The 17759-nt window shown below is 36.1% G+C and overlaps 4 protein-coding genes across 5 annotated transcripts; all 4 read right to left on the bottom strand.

Annotated features, from left to right (window-relative positions):
- Positions 1 to 8: 8 nt before the first annotated feature.
- On the bottom strand, positions 9 to 2081 carry LOC121254282 (mogroside IE synthase-like). The gene is made up of 2 exons (XM_041154300.1): positions 1041 to 2081; positions 9 to 860 (listed from the first exon to the last, which is right to left on the bottom strand). The coding sequence occupies exons 1-2, from the start codon at positions 1668 to 1670 to the stop codon at positions 138 to 140; spliced, it is 1353 nt and encodes a 450-aa protein (XP_041010234.1). The 5' UTR covers positions 1671 to 2081; the 3' UTR covers positions 9 to 137.
- Positions 2082 to 4412: 2331 nt separating this feature from the next.
- On the bottom strand, positions 4413 to 5582 carry LOC121254487. Its single transcript, XM_041154582.1, has 2 exons — positions 5443 to 5582; positions 4413 to 5350 (listed from the first exon to the last, which is right to left on the bottom strand). The coding sequence occupies exons 1-2, from the start codon at positions 5503 to 5505 to the stop codon at positions 4781 to 4783; spliced, it is 633 nt and encodes a 210-aa protein (XP_041010516.1). The 5' UTR covers positions 5506 to 5582; the 3' UTR covers positions 4413 to 4780.
- Positions 5421 to 9032, bottom strand: LOC121254359 (mogroside IE synthase-like). Of its 2 annotated transcripts, none has more exons than XM_041154476.1 (2): positions 8339 to 9031; positions 5421 to 5746 (listed from the first exon to the last, which is right to left on the bottom strand). In XM_041154476.1, the coding sequence occupies exons 1-2, from the start codon at positions 8984 to 8986 to the stop codon at positions 5711 to 5713; spliced, it is 684 nt and encodes a 227-aa protein (XP_041010410.1). In that variant the 5' UTR covers positions 8987 to 9031; the 3' UTR covers positions 5421 to 5710. The 2 variants fall into 2 exon arrangements, with proteins under 2 accessions (XP_041010410.1, XP_041010330.1); XM_041154396.1 differs by lacking the exon at positions 5421 to 5746 and adding an exon at positions 6162 to 6720 and having other exon boundaries at positions 8339 to 9032.
- A 1708-nt stretch (positions 9033 to 10740) lies between these two features.
- Positions 10741 to 13359, bottom strand: LOC121255027 (UDP-glycosyltransferase 74F2-like). Its single transcript, XM_041155327.1, has 2 exons — positions 12583 to 13359; positions 10741 to 11689 (listed from the first exon to the last, which is right to left on the bottom strand). Exons 1-2 carry the CDS (start codon positions 13234 to 13236, stop codon positions 10925 to 10927), a joined length of 1419 nt encoding a protein of 472 aa, XP_041011261.1. The 5' UTR covers positions 13237 to 13359; the 3' UTR covers positions 10741 to 10924.
- Between the last annotated feature and the right edge of the window lie 4400 nt (positions 13360 to 17759).

Below are 17759 nucleotides of genomic sequence, written 5' to 3'. Positions count from 1 at the left end.
CGAATGAGTTTGAATATAGAAGTTTAGAAGTGGCCTTTATTGCTTGTCGGAACATTTCTCGATCACTATTCTTAAGATTGGCCATACACTTCTTTTTTATTTATTTTTTCACCAATAAGCTACCACTTGCATAAACATTAGGAGTGTGCAAGTTTTGCTACAAACTCCACAATGTTTTTATCTGAACTTCCACCTTCATCTACTGCCTCTTTAGCCAATTCCTTCCATCTCATTGAGTTCTTTTTCATCTCCTTTCCTCTCTCTCCCTCCATAACTTCGTTTATACGCATCTCTATTTCTTCTTTGGTAGCAATGCCTTTTTCATCCAGTTTAATCCTCACCCCTACCTTCCAGACATCCACAATGAACTTGGCATTAGTTGTTTGATCCGTCCATTGTGGCATCGCAACCAGCGGCACTCCCAAGCTCAATGCCTCGAGTGTCGAGTTCCACCCGCAGTGAGTCATGAAGCAACCAGCTGCCCTGTGAGCCAGCACATCTAATTGCGGGCTCCAACTCACAACCAGCCCCTTCTCGGCTGTTTCCTGTAGAAAATTACTGGGAAGCTTTTTCTCTTCTGATTCTCTGACTACCCACAAGAAGTAGCAATTGCTATTCTTTAGGCCCCATGCTAGCTCCTCCATTTGCTCTTCTCCCAGGGCGGCCAAGCTTCCGAATGATGCATAAATGACCGAGCCAGTTTCCTTGGTATCTAGCCACTTCATGCAAGCGTCCACATCAGGCTTAAATAGGTTGAGGCCGTACTCTCTGTCATCTTCCAACCTCTTGTCCAAGTACATTGATGGAATAGCTGGTCCAATTGTTTTAATAGGCCATCGGCTTGCCATCCAAGTCAGTACCTAATGAAATTTAAAAGCATGTTTTAAACAGATTCGGGGAGGGGGGGGGGGGGGGGAATGATTATGAAAAACAGATGAATCGATTTATGTATTGCCAAATGTATGCACTTATGCCTCTACAAACAGTATTAAATATCGAACATATGCATATATGAGGGAAATATTGGTGAAGCTAGCTACCTCATCTTCCAACATATCAAAAGTGTTGCACAATATCCAATTTGCTTCCTGGATATTGGAGAATTGGTTCAATACGAGGGTGAGAAAAGCTGGGTAGGAGCCTGCGTCACAAAGGAAGGAAGGTAGATCATTGATCCCTAGCAATGGCAACGAGGGCAGAGATACTGTAGGAGGCCCCTCTAAGGGCATCCTTAAAATTGATCCTACATGGGCATGATAATAGATGGCCTTCACCGCACATGACTGGGTGAAAAATGCAGCTCCGGCCAGGCCATATTGTCGGGCCACGTCTATTGCCCAAGGCATAACCGAGTCATACACCAGGCATTTTGGTGGGTATTGGGAGCTCTTTCCCAGCTTCTGAATGAGCTTCGCCAAACTCTCTGAAACCATCGCTTTGAAACGATCGTGATCCCAATTCCCCAAGCTAGCTTCGTCGGAGCCATCGGAGATGGGCTCGATGGCTACGGATCTGGCATGGGCTTGCATGGATTTATAGCTAGTAGACATGGTGGTGACCAAAGTAACCTTGGGACCCTTTGAGGCTAGGCGCTTGGAGAATTGAAGCATAGGGTTTATGTGACCTACCACGGGGTAAGGCAGTACTAGGATATGAATCTCCTTCTCCATCGACCTCTCTCTCTCTCTCAGGAGATGCAGCAGGAAAAAGATGATGAAGTATTCGAAGTCAAAAGAGATAATTGTCAGATATTTGAAGAAGATAATTCATGGGTGAGGTTGGAGATTGTCTGATTACGTATCATGACATATATACAAATTAGCATCGTTTTTCCACGCATTAGATGCATGCATTTGGTTCCCACTTCCCAAACCAATAAATAGGAGGAAGTGAAAGCGGATTTGGACTCGTTTTGTTGGGTGGCTTTGCAGAAGAAAGAAAATTGGTCTTAAGGATTAGGATATATATGCACAAAAAGATCAGCAAGATCTTGATTTGAATATAGCAACACCTCTTTAATATTGAATCAGTCTTTCTTCTAATTAATTGAAAAATGATTTATCCAAGTCTAGAGTGTATAAGTTTCATACAAATTCTTTAAAAAAAATCAACTATATTAAAAAAATCCCGAGATTTAATTTTTTTCAAAGAACTTGCATATCCAGTATAAATTTTTAATTTTCCTTTCATGTACTATAGTATCAATACCACCTCCTAATTGTTATGATCCCACTTGAGGAGTAGATGAAGACCATAGAAATGGAAAAATACGAACTAGTAGAAACAACAACGAAGATAAATTGTAGAAAATGGACTTCAAATAAGTTGGTTACGCCTTGGAAAGTTCGAGGCTCCCAATTCCTCCAGATAGTTCCAGCTTCAAGTAAAATGTTCAGTGCCTTACAATGAATTCCTCTTCCCCTCATATCCTTGCAGAGATAACTACCAAACAAATAACCAATTGACTCGTAGCAAGTGAAATAACAAACTTTAGAATTAAAATGACTACAAGGAAATGAAATGCAAATGTCCCAAGTCATAAAACAGTGCATTACAGCATAGGTTCATATCGTTCATCCACAAAGGACACTGTTATAGTCAGGTTCATAACAAATTTCTTCCCTTTAAATAACCTTGTCCTCAATGTTCAGAGTAGTGATTATTCTCCTAACTCACTAGAGAGCATGAAAGCATTAAGGGAAGAGTTGGGCCTTGGGAAAGAAGGCACGAGAGGGTTAGTACGAGACAACACATCCTTTTTGTAAAAATATGGCCTGGCACGATGGATCCTTCTGGCATGTCGAGAACATCATTGATGTATTCATCATATATGGACAAGGATGCAACAACGTAGCAAAGCCCAAACTAAATGGAGGAATCTTGACGAACAACCACCCTTGCATAAGAATCACGAAAGATAGTGGCTGCCATATAGTTTAACACCGCCCCAACAACAGTCAGTGGGCAGAGTAGGATATCAAAACTAGCAAAAGGTACACATATTGTCTCTGAGAAAGGGCCTTCACGACCAATAAGGTCTAGAAACAAACGGTGCCATCCCTTTAAGAGCATGTAAGGGCCTTTGTAAATAACAATGAGTGAGATAAAGGGCAAATCAATGATGAAACCAATAACTCCAGCCATAACTGTAACAGGAAGATAAAGCAATCTAATATCATAATAGTTCATGTCTGGAGGCTCATTTCTTCGAAGGTCATTCATATACGAGAAGTAGAAATGGTAACAAACGTGTCCAAAATCTATGACAGTAGTGAGGCTCCCTTCAATAGTTCCCCAAGTCCCATTATAAAAACAATGGAATAGTTTATTAGTCTTTCCTTCTGCCATAGCATCGAAGGTAGCAAATATTGGTGAAAGAAAGCCATAGACTACTCCACCTATGATACTTGCAATAATGCCAACCACTGGCCACAAAATTAAGAGCAAAGGTCGAACGCCTATGCAAATAACTATATTGCAATGAAGTTTTCTTCTTCTGTCAAAAGGCTAAAAATTCCTTGAAATTCACTTTCAGATTCCCTGTAAGATTCATAAGCATGCAAAACCATTCCTCGGTCTTTTCTCGTAAGAACGAGATTCCCCTCAATCTGTGAAAGCAAATATACCCACTGATTCCCACTCTCTTCAGCTGCTTCCCAACCGTTTTCACTACAATCGATTGTGACCTACCTGTGACCACCACCAAATGCAATAAGTGCATCACCCGGATCCCATACTCTTGTCAATTCACTCCATGATGATGTTATAGTTGCCAAGCTAATTTTTAGCAAGCATGCAATAGCAACTAATATATTTCCAAGAAATATTGTCTTAGAAATTGTAGTTGAAATCCATTGTTGTTCAAAGCCCCTCTTTGGAAGTGCAATCTTGACCCCAATAGCATATGCCACTTCAGCTAGACAATCTCTTCCTCTATCAAAGGGTTCAAAAACACCCTTAAGTGGCCATTCATCAAACAACTTAAACACCATTCCTTGTACATACACTAAAACCATAGCATTCCCAGACCCCACACCTTTCTGAGGCTTTTTCTCAAACAACTCTCTCGCATCAACTAAACAACTAATTACTCTTCTGCACTCGAAATTCATCCATGTGAACCACTCAAAGAGAAGAGAACCACTTCCCAAAACACATACTACTAACAACAAAAAAGTCAAAGGGGCATAGATGGGTGCAACATAAGCACCAAAATGACTCACCAGTTTCCTAAGCTCTTCTCCCTGAGGCGTAGCAATGGGCACTGCACCAGGATGGTCTATAAAGAACCACTTATCATCTCGAAGATCAAGTTTGTTTCCAACAAGAATTATTGGAACACCAATAAAGTGACAAATATGCACAACATTAACACTTGCTCTACATATTAAAGCAGCAGTCGTCACCTCCTTATAGCACCCAATGTTGAGAGCCTTTAGGTCTACAAATTGATTGAGGATGCACCTCGATGCAGAGTTGGAGATATTTGTACCCCAATCCATCTGTAAATCCTTCAGAATATTTTTACAACAATCATCAAAAAATTTTAAAGACTCATCTGAGATGTCCCAACAACCACCTACAATAAGACTTTTGAGATTTTTGCGAAATCTGACCAAGGAAAATATAGAGGCGTCCCCAATTTTGTAGCACCATTTCCCATCCGTCGAAGCATCATTGAGGATACTGTCGAGTTTCTCATTTTTTCCCTTCTTCATAAGCCTGACAGTGAGGTGAACAGATGAAACATCCACAATGGGTACCTAGATGGCCATTCCTGTCACTTTGCCATGAAGTGATGAAAGAACTTCCCCCACGGCCTTAGCAGTTCCAATGCTGCTGGGAATAATGTTGAAAGAAACATCTCTTCGACCACTGCAGTCCTTGCTTGGAGGGCCATCAGCAGCCTCGAGGTGGGGTTAATGGAGTAGACGATGGTCACTTTGACACCACTTCTAATGGACATTTTCACAAACAGTTGAGACCTTTTTAACCGTGTGAAAGCAAATCCAAAAGAAAAGAAAATGGCAGATTCCTTCAGACTACCTCCATTTTCACCTTCACAATCTGAGTGGATGACCAACTTGGGTGCAGTAGCAGAGTCACCCATGAGGTCAGAGACGAGAACACCATGCATTGGCTGAGCAGAAAGAATGGAAGCCTCCACCACTAGCAGCTGCGACCCTTCCACTATAAGGATCACAATGTCGAGAAAATTTGGTGAGCCACCGGGCTTTTGCTGGGTCAAGAAAATGAGAGGAAGCTCCCCTACATCGTTTGATTGTTTCACGGGTTTGAGAGCGAGTGATATAGTTTGGGTAGGGGTTCCCACTTGGGACAGTGGATGAATCTTATTTGTGGAAAAATAGCAAGTGTGAATACCCGAATAAAAAATCCACAATCTCGCACGAGAAACGTGAGTACTTCAGCAAAAATCCCTACAGGAAGAGCTCGATGGTAATCTCCATGTCGATGAAGCTTACCCCGTCCCCCATGAAGGATCATTGGGCTCTAGATACCACTTGTTATGATCACACTTGAGGAGTAAATGAAGAACACATAAATGGAAAATTACGAACAAGTAGAAACATCAATGGAGATAAATTGTAGAAAATGGACTTCAAATAAGTTGGCTATGTCTTGAGAAGTTCGAGGCTTCCAATTCCTCCAGATAGTTCCAAATTCAAGCAAAATGTTTAGTGCCTTACAATTAATTCCTCTTCCCCTCATATCCTCGCAGGGATAACTACTAAACAAATAACCAATTGACACGTAGCAAGTGAAATAACAAATTTCATAATTAAAATGACTACAAGGAAATGAAATGCAAATGTCCTAGGTCAAAAAACGTTGTGTTGCAACATATGTTCATATCGTTCATCCACAAACGACACCGTTATAGTCTGGTTCATAACACTAATCCACTGACCATTTTCATTCATCTCCCATAAAATCTTCTCCCGCATCAAACGTCCCTCCAACTTTCTCCCTAGCTATAGTTAGTTTCTCCCGGATTTGCACACATGGGTGGGATGATGGTATCGATTAGCTCCATCTACCGCACACGACGGATGAGTGAAGAAATGAGGATGCTCCATCTACCTGGCCCAAATATATACGTTCTCTGGCAACGTTTTGAGTGAGCAGCTAGCCAGCCACATGGCATAGCTGAGGGCCCTGAGTCTTCAATTCTTCATAATTCATATATACACGAGAAATTTCCGGAGCGTGTTTGGAGCTTATTAGTTTTGCGAGAATGCTATATAGCTACATACTTGATTTGAAACGCTCGAAGTAGCTAGTTGTGCATCCATGCTTTCCGAATTGTCAGAATTTCTCAAAGCTAGCCGGCCTTGAAAGTTATATTCATTGAGAGCTGGGGAAATAGAGATGGGTTTGGAATCTGGCAAATTTTAATTAGTTCAACTTGGTAATTAACTTTCTTCATCCTAGCCAGCTAGATATCTGTCTTCGCTAGAGAGAGATTTAGAGGCCGGATGGCATAGGAAGAACATGCAGAGGGAAATTAACACATATCCTAGTTATAAATTTCTTGACCCACATCACATGCATGCACAAGCTGGTGATCATCGGTGATCACATAAACCCATATACGTGTGTGTGTGTTATGCAATGCTAGCTGATCCAACTCCGCATGCAAGGGCACTCTTTCTCTGCCTGCCGGCCAGCTCCATTAGCAAGTCCGTGCAAGCTGTAGTACTAGAATGTCATGTCATGGGCTCGTTTAGTCGTTTATCTTCACCGTGAGGCGAGCGCGCGCGCAGCTTTGTCTCCCATTGAATGATATATCGTTATCTTTATTATAATTATATAGATCAATTAATGCATGCTTTTACACTCTAGCTAGCTAGCTATATATACCTTAGTAGCTAGTTTGGATCACTACTACTCTAAAGGCCGGTACTGCTAGCTAGATCTTTGGATTTTACCCGCCCCATATATGCATCCAGCAATATATTATGTGCTAATTACCATTACTAGGATGGAACCAAACAAGAGTACTCCAAAATATTATAATACAACGCTTTAAGACAGTACCACTCATGCACTCTTAAAACGGTTGTGTTTGGATATTGAGATGATTTGTGTTGATCTGTGAATAATATTATGTAAATCTTATTGAGATGTGTTTGAATATAAATAAGTTGAGTTATGTATTTAAATGTATGAAGTAGATTGAGTTAAGTTTAAATTTTTATGAGAAATTAAAAAAGTAATGAGATCTCATCAATAATTAGTTTAATTAGATGAGTTACGCCCATTCCAACAACCAAAGACGGCCTAATCTAAATGTTATATATATTAACTGCTCACATGAGTACTTTTGTTACATCTCTAATATGGAACTGGAACTTCGTATTTTTCACTTGGTACACATCATGTGTAGTACTCGAGAATATTAGTAATAGTTTGGATAGTGAGTTGAAATGAGATGATCTTTGAATAATAGTGAAATGATTTGAATTAAGATGTTTATATAGTTTTGAAAAATGAGAGAGAAAAAGTTGAATAAAAATATTATAAAATTAAAATATTGTTAGAATATAATTTTTTAATATAATTTTTATTTTGGTACTTGAAAAAATTAAATTATTTTTTGTATTTTGTTTATAAATTTAGAAAAATTGTAATGATTAGATAATGATTAAATAAAAAAATAAAAAATATTTATAGTATTTAAATACGATAGAATGGGACGAAAGAATCTTGTTATATATCCAAACCAGATCTAATCTCCATGTGCAGTACTCACTCTCTTACAGAAATCTAGCTCTTATCATCAAGTGCTACGTGTCATCACCAAGAGCACAACAAATTAAGAAACCTCACGCCCCTGCTCCTTCAGCTAAGTTAATTATATGACAGAGCAGCAGCCATAAGTACTCCTATAGATGCATGCATATATATGCCATATCAACGGATCAGAGTGGCCTGAGAGGCCCATGCATAGTACGTACTGATCTTTTCCAAAACACAATTCGTCAAAGGGTTGCTAGCTGCAAGTAGTACTTGGAACACACTTGCATCATGTCACTATGTTTGTAAATTTTGCTCGCTCAAACTTACGAAAAGGTGACCGACTCTCCGAGTACTCCACGGATCATGCATGGATCGACGATATATATGAAATTTGAAGTAGTACTGGAGGAAAGTCATTTTTCAATGAATAAATGCATGTAGAGTTTCATACCATGAAGTTAATTTTTAAAGAAATCAGTGTGTGAGAGAGAGAGAGAGAGATGTATGGATGTATGTATGTATGGCTGAATATTCATGGCATGCATGTATGGATTGCCGAGACTATATATGGTAGTACCTCATGTTCCAACTTGTCGAAAGTGTTGCAGAAGAGCCAATTAGCTTCCTGGAAGTTTGAGAATTGATTCAGTACGAGTTTTAGCAGAGCTGGGTAGGAGTGCGTGTCGCAAAGAAACGAAGGCATATCACTGATACCTAGTGATGGCATCGAGGGCAGTGATATCAAAGGCCCTTCTACAGGAATCCGGCCAAGTGCTCCTCGAAGCACATGATGATAATATATTGCATTAACCGCACACGACTGCGTGAAAAAAGGAGCTCCATCTATGCCAAGTTTCCTGGCTACATTTAGAGCCCATGGCAGCACTGAGTCATACACTAGAATTTTCGGAGGGTGTTTGGAGCTTTTTTGACTCTCGATGAACTTTGCCAAGTTTTGCGAGACTACCAATTCGAAACGCTCGAGCTGCGCATCGATGATTTCCGTCTTATGATCGACATCCTCGGAGCCATCAGAAATTGTCTCAAAGTTGAGACTGCTGCCCGCGGTTTGCACGGTCTGCAATATGGACTTGCTCATGATGCTGGTCGAGATAAAGGTGACTCTAGGACCCTTTGAGGCCAGGCGCTTGGAGAATTGGAGCATTGGGTTTATGTGGCCTTGTACTGGATAGGCAATAACCAGGATATGCGTTCCCCTCTCCATTTTCTTCTAGCTGCTCTCTCCCTGGCTAGCTAGTTAGCACTCACTTATATGGATATTGACGGAGAGGAAACATTTTATAACAAGCGAATCATTTGATGTGATATATTATATTAAAAATTTATTTTTATTACCCGCAGCATGAGAACGTTATATATAGGGTACTGACAGAATTATTATCTATTTATTATTTATAATTTATTTCAAATTTTTTATTTTTTTATTATTTTTTAAAATATTTTTTTAACATCCTTAACTATTAAGAAAAAATTAAAAAAATATATAATTTTATTAATAGTCACTTCTTTAACTATTCAATAAAATTAAAAATTAAAAATTAAAAATAAATCAAATATAAAATAAATAATAAAAAAATAAAAAAAAATAATAACTCTATCATTTTTTCCATATATATCAACTTCTACAAATATATTAATATTCATTTTGTAAATTAAGTTGGATGCGCATCTTTCTTTTCCAATATTTCAAGGGATAAAATCAATCACCGGAAGAGATAAAGAGGAAACGACAGAAGTGGGCCCATTTTGACAGGTACGATACTCGTGAGTGAGTGGGTGGCCTTGTCTTCATTCTCCTTTTTAAGGCAGTTTTATCTCCCCATTGAATGATGGGTGATCGCAGGAAAATTATGAGGTCGCAACTTGCAAGCAGTACTTGAACCACACGAAAGTAGAACACGGTCGAATAGGAACCACGTGGTCCAGCAATGCATTTCCTTAAACTAATTCTCCTGCTTATCATTTATATATTACATATTTAAAATAAATAAAAAAAATAAAAAACTATGTATAGTCATATGTAATATAAAAGAATGATGAATAAAATTATATATATATTTATATCTTTTTTGTTTTTAAAAAAATTTTCAACTCATCTCATATCTTATCATCTAATCATTACAAATTTTTTAAAAATAAAATAAACAATTCAACTTTTTCAAATGTCAAAATAAAAATAATATTATAAAAATATAGTCTAACAATATTTTATTTAACTTTTAATTTTTATCTCAATTCATCACATCTCATCTCATTATAAAAACAAACCATGATCCATTTTGTGAATTTAATTAATGATATTTGGCCATACAGATATAGATCATCAGAATCACACATGCATGCATGATATGTATATACATATATATGCATGTGGCAGCTGCGTGCTATCTAGCTAGTTCATGTTTATCAATCATGGTTGCAAAGAGCTAGCTAGCACTAATTAATTAATGGCCGTTCATTTCATTTATATATATATGTATATATATATATGTGTGTGTTGTTTTTTATGGCTCTATTAATCTTCCCCTTCCCTCTAATGCTCTCGTTGAGATACAACTTTGCTTATGTTAAATTGACGTAATATGCATAATACATTTTGTGATATTCTAATATTCTATACTGATTAGAATTATATGTGATTTCATATTATTTAAAAATAAAAAATTTTTGTTCCTTATAATACGATTTTAATTATATCATTAACTATTCATTTTAAAATATAAATCTAAAGGTAGTTTGAACCTCCATTAGAGCATTACACATAATTTACATATATGCATACATTTATCGTTACTTGAAATGACACGTTAATTGAAAAACAAACATATAATATATATATATATATATATATATATATATACATCTAAACATGATTAGATTGAAAAACTAACATGATATATATAATCTAAATATTAGAGGGACACCTTAATTAAGTACTGCAAGGACAATGATCGAGTTCTCCAAACTGTCAAAAGTAATATTCCTCCAAAAAAACAAATAGCATGATTTTATTATGGAAAATGATCAAAATATCACGTTTATTAAGGGTAACAGATCATCGAGGAAATTTCACAATGTTGCATGGCCGGTTAATTAACACCTTGATATGAATCTATGAGAATGAAATCTCTTAAATTCACAATCAATTTTTAAAAGTAAGTCCATCTTGATGACCATCACGCCTCGTGACTTCAGTTATGAATTCATCAATATTCTTGTCCGAAGTGCCACCCTCACTGACTGCTGCTAAAGCCAATGCTCTCCATTTCTTGGCATTCTCCTTCATTTCTTTCCCTCTCTCCCCCTCCATTACTTCCCTAATGCAAGACTCAATCTCTTCTCTCCTCGCAATATTGCCACTCTCACGTTTATCAACCTTAACCCTAAGTCCCACCTTCCACACATCCTCAATATATTTGGCATTTGGATTTTGGTCAGTCCACTGTGGCATCCCCACCATCGGTACTCCCAAGCCCAATGCCTCTACGGTCGAATTCCACCCACAGTGCGTGAGAAAGCACCCAACTGCCTTATTCGATAGCACTTCCAGTTGAGGGCTCCAACGCACAAACAAGCCCTTATCGCCTGCCTCTTTCACAAAGTTTTCTGGGAGGTTTGCTTCCTCTGAAGCCTTGACTACCCACAAAAAATAGAAACCGGTTCCTTTCAATCCAAACGCCACTTCCTCCAGTTGCTGTTTGCTTAAACCGGCCATGCTACCGAATGCCGCGTAAACAACAGATCCTGCTGGTTTCTCGTTCAGCCAATTGATGCAAAGAGAAGAATCTGATGCGAAAACATGAAGCCCATAATCTGTATCGTTTACGATACGGTTGTCTAGGTAGAAAGATGGAACTGTTGGCCCAATCGTCAGCAATCTGCAAACTTTTGACATGGCATCCGCCACCTTGTGATCATAAAGCACAAAATGATCAACAAAACTACAAACTGATTTCAAATTATCAGATCAAAATCATCAGATCAAACTACAAACCTACAAATTAATGGTCTAATTAACACAATACTTTCCAAATAATATTACAATATTGGAAAAAAATATTGTATATTTATTATTTTTAATTCTTTCTTTAAAAGTAATCATATGTCTACAGAAGATTCTAATTTTTAATTCTAATTATCCCATGCATGTGATCAGCAGTGTCTATTGCGTGCGTGCTGCATGCTTGGACACGCGCATATTGAATGGGTACAACTTGTGAAAGTTTGTGTGGGCAAGGGGTCTCAATATAGTAAAAGTAATTTTTAAGATCACATGTGAATACTAATAAAAAATAACGAAGAATAATAAAAAAAACATTGAATAATTTATTAATAGTAGTGAGATAATTATGAGATAAGTTGAGTTGTGATTAAAGTTAAAAAAATAATAAAATATTATCAGAATATATTTTTTAATATTATTTTTATTTTATAATTTAAAAAAATTAAATTATTTATTTTATTTTATATGAAAATTTAAAAAAATTATAATAATTAAATGAAATGAGTTGAAAAATTTTTAAAAACAAACGAGACTGTTCTCAAATTTTATCGTATTACTCAATTACTGTTCATTATTATTTATAAATTATTTAATTATTATTCATAAATTATTTTATTACTACTATTAAATTATTTAAAATATTCAAATCATCCGAAACCGTAAGTTTGATCAGATAATTACTGAAAGGAAAATAAGATAAAAATAGTTCAACATAAATGATTGTAGTTGATTTTTTTCATGTACAACCTTATGATCTATACAACAGTTGTATGTATATATATAGCATAAGTACTGACCTCACGCTCTAGCTCGTAGAAAGTGTTGACAAGAACCCAGTCGGCTTTCTCTGTGTTAATAAATTGATTTAGCACCATCGCGAAGTAAGCGGGATAGGACCCGGACACAGAGATGAAAGATGGCATGTCGTCAAGCTCAAGCAACGGGAAACCAGGAATGGAGATGGGTGTGGAAGTTATCGGGAGCTTCAAGTGCCCGTGATGCACTAGATAGTATATGTAATTAACAGCACAAGTTTGAGTAAAGAAAGCTGCTCCAATCAAGCCAAACTTTTTGGATATTTCCAAAGCCCAAGGCATAAAAGGGTCATATATTACGCAATCAATAGGGGTTGCTGTGTCTTTGTGCTTGAGGATGAGGTCGGATAGGGTTTTTGTGCCGGCGGCTTCCATGCGGGTGAGATACTCATGGATGCTTTCGGCTTGAGCGAACCCACCTTCATCATAGCCGTCCGATATCGTTTCAAATTGGACGGGGCCGCCCGATGCTTTATGGAGCTCCATGGCGTTGTAGATGAAAACAGAGGTGGCTATGGTTGCCTTAAGCCCTTTGGAGGCTAATCTCTTTGAGAATTGGAGCAGAGGGTTTATGTGACCTTGGCTTGGATAAGTCACCGCTAAGACATGGCCTCTGTATGCTTTGTTTTCCGCCATCTCTCCCTCGATAGATCCCTCTCTCTCTCTCGCAATATATGTCACTCTTTCTGATCTCTCTCTATCACTCCACTTGATCAGGCAAAAACTATTATTAATTTATAGGAAGATATCATGAGGAAAGGAGTGCTCTCCATGTGGGGTTTGGGTGCATGCAAGAGGAACAGAGCTCTGCAGATCCCACTAAGAGCAGACTGGTAGCTAGGTTTCTACCGGTGCGTCCATGCTCTGTAGATCCCAGTAGGAGTAGACTGGTAGTTAGCTAGGGTTCAACTGGAGGGTCCACACTCCGCAGATCCCGCTCGGAGTAGACTGGTAGCTAGGTTTCTAGTACCGGAGTGTCAACTTGCTGTGGTTCTACCGTTCTAACTACCATCCATTCATTATAATTACGGCATCTTTTGTTTTTTGTGTGTCTGGAATGCTTTGGATTTCGGGTCTTCAGTTTTAAAATTTTTTGTATGCAACTTTTTTCCATTCGATTAGGATATTTTTTTATGAATATAAAAGGAATTTAATTTTTGATTATTTTATTTATATAAATATTCATATTAAAATAGTTATTTTTTTATTATATAATAATAAAATAATATAAAATAAATTTAATTTTAATTATTTATATCAAATCTCTACATTAAATTATTTATTTATTTATTATATAATAATGAGTAACTAATAATTTTAAAAATATTTATTTAGAATTTAATTAATCTATTATGAATATATTTTATTTTCAAACAGATAAATATTCAATAAGTTTAACTTTTAATTAATCCATTAAGAATATTCTTACAAATTTTTGAACTGGTGATTTGTACACTCAAGAATAGGAGAAGAGATATTTTAGAGATGATTTTAGATGAATTGAATAAAATATTATTTTTAATAATATTATTATTTTAAATTTTAAAAAAAGAAATTATTTATTAAATTTTATGTAAAAATTTAAAAAAATTATAATGATGAGATGAGATAAAATCATTTTTAAATCTAAACAAACTCTTAAAGTTTCAATTTAAAATTATAGTTTATTTGAAATGTAATTATAATTTTAAATTTATTGTTTTTTTACAAAAGAGAATAATATCTCGTAAGTTTCTGTTTGTCAGTAACCCTCACTTAAAATATCCTGATTATAATATTTACATAAAAAATCACGTGAAGAAATTCCAAATTTAAGGTCATATATGCTTCGCCATTTCGAAAAGGTATTTTCTCTTCGGGACCGTTATCAATAAAATTAAAAGTTTTGTTTATTTTTTGAGATGAGGCGAGAAAATTTTTTTTGAGATATATATGAATAATAATAAGATATATTAAATATAAATAAGATAAAATTATATTTATTTATAAGGATAAGATGAGATTAGTTTGATTTTTCTGTGAAGTATTTATGATTGTGGGACCCATACTTTTATTTTCTCTTTTTCCGGCTTTGTTGCGTTTTGTTTTTTTATTTTTTTTTCCCTAACATTTCGGCATTTTCCTGCCATTGGAACCCACTAATATTTATCACTTGCGTTTTGCTTCACTAATGTTTATCACTGGACCCACTCATAAAAACTATTTACTGTTGAAAGATGAATACAAGAGAAAGAAATGATAGGTTCAACTGGCATTATTTTTTATTTTTTTATGTATAGTACAGTTGATGAATAGTGATAAAATAATAGAAGACAAAATAAAATGAGATAAAAAATAAGTATTTATTTTCAGAGAGTGTTTAAACGTACAAAATTTAAAAAAAAAATTCAAAATTTTATGTTTTATCTCTCAGGCAAACAAGGCCTATCTATTATATTAAAAAATAAAAGTCATATTTTAGAATATTTGATAATTTTGTGAATAGTTATAATAAAATAATTTGAACGAATATATTCTTAAAAAATGAGACAAAAAGATATTAAATAGAAATATATTTTAAAATAGATATTGTATTAAAGATTATGGAAGTGAATAAATAAAATTTTAAATATTTTTTAAATTTTTATTTTGAGATTTATAAAAAGATGTATTAATTTTTGTGTTTAAATAATAATTATATAATAAGTTAAATTAAAAAATTAAAAATTAAAAAATATTTTATATTTTAGTAATATTAGAAAATAAAATTATAAAAAATTTAAAAGATTTTGAGATCTTTTCACATTTATATTTGCCAAACATGTCAAAAGTTTTTTTAATATAAAAATACTTTCAATTTATTTAATTTTATTATTATAATTTTTTTAAATTTAATAAAATATATAATAAATAATCTAACTTTATCAAAAACTTAAAATAATAATAATATTTGAAAAAGTTCAACGCATCGCAAGTGATTCGCAAACGACTCTATTTACATATGATTATTTTATGTTATAAAGATTAGTGAGTCGATTGATTGATTGCGCGATGTTGTCGACCCAGCCAGCTGGCCACCAGTACATAGGTCACTGATGAGGTCATCAGGAAAGAGTACAACTCAAAAGGCTGCTGACGAGATTATTGATATCTACGTCGCCAAATTATTGAATGGCGCCAACTTGTTGCTGAAAATGAATCTCTTCTATATCCCGTTCGGATAAATTGAAATTGAATTTGACTCATAAAAAAAAAATGTTGGTTTATAAACGTAGACATCTGTTAGAATAGTAAAAGAAATATATCCGATAAAATTTGATTGTTAAACATCGTTAAGATTATCTAAATTGACTTATTAACTCGATTCGATTAAAACAAATTTAGATATTGATAAATATATATACACAGGAGCTATTTGAATCCCCTGGATGACAAGACACAATGCTAAGAAATTGGCCCAAAGCCTTAGCTTAGGATTGAAAGGATCAAGACTAGAGAGCCCATGACCACAATCACGTGGTAGATAATTCCCATAAAATTAGAGATCATAGTTGGACACTATCATCTTAGGCATGATAACTCTTATAAAACAGGAGATATCTTCTCCATTTAATAAGAGATCATAAATGATAAGCACACGAGAATGATGATTATAATTAGTCGCCATCAAGTTCATGTCCGTCTATAAATAATTCATGAGAGGTAACAAACATTTCACTTCATCTTTACATACACTTATTTTCATATTATGTTACTGATTTAAGCATTGGAGTCTCCCTAAGGCAACTAGTGTCGCCTCTTTATTGTCACAAGTCATCTGTGAGGTTGGTAGTGTGAAACACGTCTTTTACAGTAGCGTCGTCTGTGGGATCTTTGAGACAGACATCAACGTGATTTTCACATGGCAACCGTTATGCGATTACACATGCATCGAGACTCAGAAACAAGCATGACAAAAGTGGAGACGAGGTTAGCAGAAACATAAGAGAGGCTAAAGCAGTTCATGGCAGTTGTCAAGCAACTACAAAAGGATTGACAACTGCAAAAAGAGAACGAGGAATTGAAATGGCAAAAGGATAACCTCCAGCCTAGAATGGGCAAGCTGAAGGAGATGCACACAGTGTGGATGGGATAAATAGCAAAGAGATGGAAAAGAAAAAAATGCATAATGAGTTGCGCAGTCTGGTTGACAAGTACGAGGAGATGGTGAAGAGGATTGGTGGTTCCTCTTTCGTGGAGTAGCTTCTTACGCGGACGGATCTCCTTTACAGCGAGGAGGTCATGGTGGTTCCACTACCTTCCAAATTTAAGGTACCACAAATCGACATATACGATGGATCCAAGGATCCTGTTGATCACCTCGAAAATTTTAAAACACATATGACCCTCCACGGCTACCTAGGGAGGTGGCCTGTCGCGCATTCTCGTTAACATTAAAGGGGATAGCAAGAGGTTGGTTTGGAGCCTTATGCCTCGGATCCATTGGCAGATTTGAGGAGCTAGCAAAACAGTTTCTTATGCAACTCATGGCAAGTAGAAGGCGTCGTAAGCCAGCTTCCTATTAACCATAAAACAAAAGGAGGGTGAGAACTTGAAAACCTACCTAGCGCGCTTCAACAAAGAGAGGCTCACCACGAACGACAAAGATGAAAAGATCACATTGGCCGCCCTATTGGGAAGAATCTGGCCCCGAAGCCCGTTCATGGCTGAACTGGCCAGAAGGACTCTATCTACATTAAAGGAGTTCATCGACCAAGCAGATGCATTTATTAATGCAGAGAATACATTACAGGCTCTCTTGGAACCATGGATGTAGGAATCCAAACCGGAGAACAGGAACCAAAATAATTCCAAAGATAAAGACAATAGGGCCAACAGCTAATGGCACCAGGATGATAAACACGATCGGCACACCAGGACCAAAGGCGCCACCTAATCCACAACAATCACAATGTTCAGGAGAATAGCATGGCAGCAAAGAAGGGAGCTACAACACCCATAAATTGTCAAACACTTAAAGAGATTTTACCCTTAAAAATTTATTTTCTTATGCATTTATTTTAGAGACAATTTTGGTTTTCGAAATGTATATTTTGACGGGACTCAATGCAATCAAAAGCTAGTAAGCATTCAACCTACTGCAACCAAGAAGGGCATGGAGGTTAGAAGACCCCACGACC

Source organism: Juglans microcarpa x Juglans regia, chromosome 1D (assembly GCF_004785595.1).
Source record: "Juglans microcarpa x Juglans regia isolate MS1-56 chromosome 1D, Jm3101_v1.0, whole genome shotgun sequence".
Taxonomy (NCBI): Eukaryota; Viridiplantae; Streptophyta; class Magnoliopsida; order Fagales; family Juglandaceae; genus Juglans; species Juglans microcarpa x Juglans regia.
The sequence above is the reverse complement of the archived record's forward strand: the minus strand, read 5'-3'. Positions and strand labels throughout refer to the sequence as shown.

Coding starts and splice junctions, on each gene's coding strand:
- LOC121254282 (XM_041154300.1), bottom strand. CDS start 1,670: ATGGAGAAGGAGATTCATATCCTAGTACTGCCTTACCCCGTGGTAGGT. Junction 861..1,040: donor TTGATATGTTGGAAGATGAG/GTAGCTAGCTTC, acceptor AAATTTCATTAG/GTACTGACTTGGATGGCAAG.
- LOC121254487 (XM_041154582.1), bottom strand. CDS start 5,505: ATGATCCTTCATGGGGGACGGGGTAAGCTTCATCGACATGGAGATTAC. Junction 5,351..5,442: donor ATTACCATCGAGCTCTTCCT/GTAGGGATTTTT, acceptor TCCACAAATAAG/ATTCATCCACTGTCCCAAGT.
- LOC121255027 (XM_041155327.1), bottom strand. CDS start 13,236: ATGGCGGAAAACAAAGCATACAGAGGCCATGTCTTAGCGGTGACTTAT. Junction 11,690..12,582: donor TCTACGAGCTAGAGCGTGAG/GTCAGTACTTAT, acceptor TATGATCACAAG/GTGGCGGATGCCATGTCAAA.
- LOC121254359 (XM_041154396.1), bottom strand. CDS start 8,986: ATGGAGAGGGGAACGCATATCCTGGTTATTGCCTATCCAGTACAAGGC. Junction 6,721..8,338: donor TCGACAAGTTGGAACATGAG/GTACTACCATAT, acceptor ATGACATTCTAG/TACTACAGCTTGCACGGACT.